The following is an 8,031-nucleotide window of genomic DNA, read 5'->3' as shown; positions in this document are numbered from 1 at the left end:
TTCCTGCTTTTTTACCTTCTTATTCCAAAGTCATCGTGTGACTGTTTTATGGTAAAGATTTGTGTGCAGCCTAAATCAATTGCTAAACATCAAGGAGTCCTGTGCATATGTAATAAAGATGTGTTGCAGTGGGGGTGGGAGGTAACTACAATCATGGTTGGAATTTTCAAATCTGTTAAGAGCAAACTCTGCATAAATAGAATAAGAATGTGATCTCTATGCATGTTTTATCAGGTGGGGGATGACTTGTGTGACAGACAGAAACATCTGACTCCTCTGTGAAAAAAAGAAAAGCATTTAAGAAGTGCTTGCAGATGGTAACAGGTTTCCTAATGCGTTGATCATTTTCTGGCTGTTCTCATTCCCACCTTTGTACTCTGCTATATACTTGGGGTGGGGTCGAAGCCTTTGCAGACTATTTTTCCTAGAATCCCTTACCAGCTGGTTCTGCCAATGGGAAGCACTGGTTGAAGTGGAAGGGAGGGGAGGAGAAGAGATCCTCTTCCTGCCTTCAGCTTCTTTCATCTTCCTTCTAGCAGTAGTGAGCAGCTAATGGATCAGGGTTTTCGGGCGGTTCCATCACCTCTGGGGTGGACCAGCACCCAATACCCTTTTGTGGTCCTAGAATCATGCAGTCTCCATGCAACCTTGTCCAAGATTCAAGCCCCTCCTTTTCAGTCCCACGCTCCATGAACACTGCATTCTCTATTTTCTTCTCCCAGCCCGGGAGGTGATAACTGCTAATCCCTGAGTTCCTCCACTGCCTCTGCTTTGCTTTCTCAGCTCTCCCTTATGCAGCCAGTTGCCTGTTAAATTCCCTCATTGAATATGTGAAATGGTTTTGTTTTCCTGGCTAGTACACCAAATAAAAATCTTAAATGTATTTATGTTAGACCTTCAAAGCTTTTGGGAAAATAACATTGAAAATGGATGAAGTGATTTTTTTTTTTCTTTTTGAGAATTCATTAAGAAATATTCTTTAAATAGCTTTGGGCCAAATTTCGAGAGCATTTTAAGAAGCAAAATCCTCACCATTGAAAACCAAACAATTGTGATTATTTAATGTTGATTTTAAAAATTTGTAACCCTAGTTGCGCCTTACATTTCCTTTTAAAAACTTAGATTTAGAACCCTTTGCCAACAACTTCCTCACAGTGAATAGTAATTAAACCATCCTTCCTGGTTGTCTTAGCAGTTTGGGTTTCATTCTTATTTTTATTTGGCCATGACTGATAGAGCTGATGGAAGGAAGTATGATGTATGTAGCCAACCCTCAAAGACCCTATCATGAATATACTTGTGAGATAAATTTTGCAGAAGTCTTGCCCACTTCTTGACTTGGGTGACTCCTGCCAGTTCCTTTTGTACTTCTATCGTCTCTAGAAAACTCTTCTTGATATCTCCTCCCCAAAGAATGTGTTGTGGGATTGGATCCTGAGGATACAGATTCTGAGATTAAGCTGTATACATAAAGGGGTTTTATTGGAGGAAGTTCTCTTAGGAACACCTGCAAAGCAATGAGGAAAACGAACAGGGCAGAGAAAGAAGTTGAATTGCAGCACAGTTGCAAAAGCAGTCTCCACTAACCCCTGGGGCTATGAAACTGAGATGGCACTTCAGAGAGATCCCACATCAGCAGCCAAATGTGGGCTGCTCCCAGGGAGGATGCATAAACTTAGGTGAGATAGCTTCCTTCGGTAGAGCACAGAGAAACACAGCTGTCAGCTATCAGCAAGCACCACTTCTAGCAGCTGCAGCAAGAATACCTCTCTGCTGAAGGGGGACTATGGTGATACACCATGGTATCTACTGTGATTGATCCAGTAAAAGTCCTCAGCGACCTATAAGATCCTTACTTTTAAGTGCACATCACAGTGCACTGCGATAGTGTATTTATATCAGCCTGAGACTGTGGGCTCCAGCATCCAGTAAGGTAGGCACTTGATAAATGTTAAATTTAGTGGAGAAAAAGTGTTTACTTATTTCTCCTGACAATCGCAGTAGGTATAGAATTTAACGTATCATGCTGTTCTCTGAAACTGGGGTTAAAACAATCTTGTTTGCAGTCCCATTCTGGAAAAGCTATGTGACTTGGGCTCTGGAGTGAAAACTCTGAATGATGCATGTTGGGGCAAAGTGAAAAGCCTCAGAGTATGCCAGATGAACTGATCACAAACAGGAATAGAGAAACACATGTTGAGAATGACACTGCCCAGGAACACCGAGCAGTCATGGCCAAATGCTCTCCAGGCATTGTTTTCCCTCCAGCCATTCTGTAGTCATCAGTCATCAGTGACTCAGACACTGGCTTTCAGTGCAAACTTTTGTTTAGCTGCTGTTTCCAGGAGTCCCCCAAAGTCAATAGGCCATTGGCTTATCACCAGAGTCAGGCAAGGAAAAGAGTGGGAAGGCGGCAACATCAACAGGAAATAAAACATTTTTATTGAATATCTGTGTAATATGTTATTTTTAACAACAATCAGAAAACTACTGTGGAATTCACTACACAAAGTGAAACAAAATTTAAACCACCTCATCAAAAATGAAGGTAAAATACAGCTGAAGTAGTTGGCTCGCGGGCCACGAGCCATATGGCAGAAGAAAACACCCCAACATTTCTACAAGATACAGAAAAAACCCACACAGAGAAACACTCAAGCAGGCAGTAAATATACACAAAGGCAACTAGGATCTTTCTAGAGTATCGGATTCTAATACTTTACACAGCTTTGTCAGAAAGGTACATGTGGCTTATTTGAGGATGAATCTTGGTCATAAAGCAGGTTCCATCACTGACTTGTGAAAGATGGCATAGTACCAACTAATTCTATGGTGACAATCCCATGTCTGGCAGTGTTGCAGGAGAATACATTAGCAGTACTTTAATGCAAGAAATAATATCTGCTCAGCCGCTTGAACCTGCTTGTTTTAAGGTGTTGTTTCATTGTGAACAACTTAAAGCTGAAGACAGTGAAATTAAATGTCATTTCTGATATTTAAATAATTTTTAAAAGCCAATCAACTCCCTCTCTTTGGAAGGGTTTGTTCCTTTAAATTGAAAAGAGTCTTGTTTGAATTTTCTGTTCAAGCCATTATTTAATCTCACAATCTGACTTGTGTATATTTTCTATTACCTATGTTTTTTAGATGTATGGACCTTTAGCAGAAGGAGATGGTATTTTTCTTTTGTCTTTTGTGTCTGTCCCAATTATAAAGTGTTTACTATGTCTGGGCTAAAAGGCAAAAGCATTTGCCCCTTCTTTGATAAGGAAAGAGTAATGACAGGAATTCCAGATTTTCTGGGAAACAGCCAGCCCCATGTTCAAAGCCTACATCAGCCCTTTTTGAATTCTCTTTAGTCTTTGAAAAGACATGGTGTGATATCCTGAAGTCTGAACATGAGGTCAATGCTTAGTTTTCCTCCATTTTGTTTTGGTATTTGTGAAGATAAACTTTCATTTCAGAGGATCACTACTGTCTGTAGCCCAGAAATTAAAATAGGTCACAGAAGTGAGTGGGAGAAAAGTGAGTAGATGCAATGTGACATAACAGGCTGCCCTTCCACAAAGTGGTTGTCTACCATAGTGGGGAAAAATATGGAATATTGCACAGTGCTTGACAAAATGCTGTGTTCCACCCCATTCTATATATCTTCCTTGTCCTATGCATAGCTTTTCAGTTCTGAATTGGTCCTTTGTAATGAGAACTGTTTGTGCTACACACACCTTGGGCAGTGCAGTAGAAGGGAATGGCAGTATTGTTACAATATCACTACGGAATAAATTGAGTGCTATCCACTGAGGAAACTACGTGTCTAAGCACACACGGCAGTCACAGTGTTACACAGAGCAGTCCTTTAAGACTCTTATGGAATGACTAGTAGCTTCATAATAGTGCCATTTACTACATAATAACATTGAAAACATTTAAAAACTCCTCCTAAATCAAGCATCTAGTATACATAAGAGGTTGCTTCAGTTTTCTAGAACTTGTTCTTGTTTCACCTTTTTTTAAAGGACAAATTGAAACTTAAAAGTAAAAAGAGTATATAAAAAGATCACTAGCTGTCTGTTTTGGCTTAATTGAAGTGCATTCAGAACTATGGCTAATTGTTGTTGGTTTTTTTTTTTTTTTTCGTCTTTTGGTGGGATCACAATACTGTCTGTTTACCACAAAGTAATTTTGTGTAATAAGCACAGATTGCTGTGTTAAAAATATTCTGCATTCCTTCTCATCTGGTTTTATATAATAAAATATTTTGTTACAAATTCTAATGTGCAACCCTTTTGGAATTATTCTAAGTGTGAAATCTGGAACAGAATTCACAGGATGCACATTTTATGTAAAGGTGATAACGGAGAGCTACTTTTTTCTTTTTAAGTAGTCAGGCAATATTTCATAAATGTTGACTTCTCCCCTCAGCATCTTCTCTCCCTATCCCCAAACAAATGTGTGCACACCACACTCACTCACACACACACACACACGCACACACACACACACACACACGGAACACCTTGTAATATGAAATCATTGACTCCTGTTCAGTTGCTTTCTCAAATGTAAGAGTGAAGTCATTATTTTAGCTTTGTAAATATATACAGACAGATGCTATTCTGGTTTGTGGCTATGCTTCCTTGAGGTCAGCCTGGATGCTACTACTCAGATCATTCTATTTTGCCTGTGCAGGATTTTTAAAAAATTGGATTCACCTACCAAGTATGTGGTGTAAGTTTATCTTGGAAAGCTCAGGTTTAAGTTGTCCTTTAAGATATCAGTTTAACTGTACTAGTGCCTTACGAGTTGATAGTTTTGCTGGAATGCAGACGATACTATATTTACCATATAATATATTATCGGCTCTCCTATATCTCAGTCAATTTACATAGTTTAAAATAGAACATCTTATTAAAAACATCTAGATATACACAGATTAGGAAACGCTTACAACATACAAATACACAAACTAGAAATAAATCTTTAGCATACTGGTATATACAACGGTGTGATACAATAAATAATTTCAGTCATGCTCTATCTACACATCATATTGCTTAAAAGAAGAGTAGATTTGGAGGGCAGTGGTATGATGAAGGACTTAGGGGCTCTCTACATTTAAATTTGTGCAAATTAAAACAGGATTTGAAGTACCACTGAATTGTGTTAGGAATGCATGGCTGGAGAAATGAAAGGACCCATATTACTGAGGTATTTACAGATACTGGCTAAAGAGCACTATATGGGCAAATGCAGAAAGGCTTCTTCTTTCCTTTACTTCTTGACGGCCAGCATGGCATCAACTTCCTCCTCTACCTGCAGGGTGTGCCACTGGGCAATAGGTCGCCTGGGGTTGGCCAGCATGTCTGACCAGTGTCGCAGCTCCGCGCCGGTGCTGTTGTAGCCCACAAAGACTTTGCCGATGGCATCGTTCTTGCCAATCTTGTCATAGTCCAAAACAGTTACCACCACCTGCACTTTCTGAAGGGAGACACAAAATGAATATGAATTATCTAGCTCTAGGGATAAGACCCAACTAGAAAGCTTCCTTGAGATCTAAGGAATTGGAAATAAAAGAATCAATCTCCAGCCACTAGGATGAGGATGAAAATGGCTTGAATGTAAAAGCTTGAGTCTAATCTTTCTTCTTCCATTACTATATCATCATTGTCACCACCATCATCTTCATATTCAAACATTATTTTTTCTTATATTTGCACTAAGTCTTTTACCTGAATGAACTGTTACTTCTCATAACAGATCCTATTAATATTGCCATTATACAGATAAAGATGGGTGAAGCTCTGAGAAGTTATACAACCTGCCTGAGGTTGTTTAAGGAATGAGCTGTTTGGTTTTCAGAGCCTATCCTGTAAACCTCTATGCCATGGAGTCTGTGTCAACTTGTGCTAACCTCTAAATTCATTTGCTTCAATAGCCTCATCAGTGAAAGCTCTGGCCTTGGTGTTCAGGCCACTCTATTTGATTATAATTCCCATGGCGATATTTCTAGCAAACTGTTTTCAATGGTGGTGCTATGGTTAGGCGTGCCTCCTAAAGTTGATGTTTTGGAAGCTTAAGACTTAAGGAATAGTGATGAGAGGTGGTATCTTTTTTTTCTTTTCTTTTTTTTTTTAAAGAAATCTTTTATTTTAGGTTCAGGGGTATATGTGAAAGTTTGTTACATAGGTGAACTTGTGTTACGGGGTTTGTTTTACAGATTATTTCATCACCCAGGTATTAAGTTCAATACTCAATAGTTATCTTTTCTGCTCCTCTCCTTCCTCCCACCTACAATATCATGTAGATCCCAGTGTCTGTTGTTCCCTTCTTTATGCTCATGAGTTGTCATCATTTAGCTCCCACTTATAAATGAGAACATGTGGTAAAAAATAAATAATAATAATAATAATAATTCCCATGGCAACCATGTGCAATAATCTCATTTCAAGGGGGCGACAGCATGTTACAAAAAAATGAATATCGAATTTCAAATAATCATATGATTGTGAGCATAAAATGTGACAATACAGTGAAAGTCTTTAAAAAATAGTAATAAAGATATTTTTTTCTCATCCATACATTCTCTCAGTAAACATTTACTGAGTAACTACTATGTATCTGGCATTGATATCAAATGGAAATATCCTTTTAGGCTATACAGGATTTACTTCAGTGATTCCATCAGATTTTGAAAATTTGATAACTTCCTTTTCTGAATGATTGAACTGATGAAAGCAAATCTATACCATCATGTTATGAAAGATACACTTTTTAAAAGCATATTTCAGTTCTATTTCCTGAGTAACGAATTTACTTAGCAGACTATGTGATGATTTCAATCTAGCAACTGAGTGTAAAGATAAGAGTTTAAAATAAATGGAATATGCAACATTTATGGCCAGAGTTAAAGTAGCAGAAAAATATAAAAGCTAGGGCCAGATGAAGACACGGCTGAGTTACAGCCTTTTAGTGGACTTTATATGCTGAGACTGAATTATTATATTAATGAAATGAGAAATGTCATTCATATACAGCTTCAGAACAGAGAAAACAATCCCTTCTGGAAGTGGAATTTAGAATGTAAAATGCAACACAATGGCAATACAAGGACAATCTTCCCTTGTAGTGATTCCATTGTTAAAGGAATTAACTATCCAATGGGTAGTTTCTGGAATCAAGAAGAGGGATATATTGATTCTAAGAACTTGTCCTAAGCAAATTTATCAGGAAACAATCATTATAAATGTATCAGGGATACAGTATACAAAAAGGTAACAGAAGTTTTTAAAGTTTGATTCTTTCACTTAAGAATGCATTAATTAGTAGCACTCAAAACAAAATATCCTTGTGAAGCCTTTGGATTAATGTTTCCAGTTGCATATGTAGTTTATTTCTATATTTGGGGAGGAGGGGTTACATTTTCATGTGCATTTGGAAATTAGCATATTTTGCTTCTTTCATAATACATTTTATAGGGATTGAGAAAGACAGAGGACAAGCATATTGTTTTATTACTTCAGGATAAGGGAAACGTAAACCCCTATTTTAGCATGTAAAATACTTATATTTTCTAGAAAAAGGCGAAGACTATAAAAGTTGCCTCCTATAAAAAAAAAAGGAAAAGAAAAATAATAAACTGACTCAAGGAACAGAGAAAGAGGGATACAGACAAAGGAATGCTCATTATTTCCATGTCTAATGTATTCTATATTGGGCTCAGTTTCTGTCTGTTCTGACAAAATGTTATTGCCTCTAAAATGATGGCCAGAAACCTAACATGTGTCTTATTTTTTAATGTTTTTCACTTTCAATATATTTGCCTTTTCTGCAGCTTGTAGTTGAAAGGATTATTTATTTTAAAGTCATAGAATTGTAGCTCAATGGGAGTTTTCATCTCGATGCCTTGCTTTATATTATTTTGTGGAATTAAAAAAAAATGCCAGGAGGTGTTAGTTTCCATAGGAATAAGGTCTTAGAACTCAAAAGAGTTCACTGAAGAAATATTACAAAATAAATTGTTGGAAAAAATTG

General features: G+C 37.4%; 1 protein-coding gene across 6 annotated transcripts in view; it reads right to left on the bottom strand.

Moving 5' to 3' along the window:
• Positions 1–2,419: 2,419 nt before the first annotated feature.
• Positions 2,420–8,031, bottom strand: part of SYT1 (synaptotagmin 1) — a 566,059-nt gene continuing 560,447 nt past the window's right edge. For all 6 annotated transcript variants that reach the window (XM_032296338.1, XM_032296345.1, XM_032296355.1 and 3 more), the window contains one exon: positions 2,420–5,478. In XM_032296338.1, the coding sequence (XP_032152229.1) occupies positions 5,272–5,478 (207 nt within the window). In that variant the 3' untranslated portion in view covers positions 2,420–5,271. The remainder of the gene's footprint in view (positions 5,479–8,031) is intronic.

The sequence above is a fragment of the Sapajus apella genome, unplaced genomic scaffold (genome assembly GCF_009761245.1).
Source record: "Sapajus apella isolate SASKATOON/1434 unplaced genomic scaffold, GSC_monkey_1.0 scaffold2, whole genome shotgun sequence".
NCBI classification, from domain to species: domain Eukaryota; kingdom Metazoa; phylum Chordata; class Mammalia; order Primates; family Cebidae; genus Sapajus; species Sapajus apella.
Note: the sequence above shows the minus strand (reverse complement) of the source record. Positions and strands in the feature narration are given on the sequence as shown.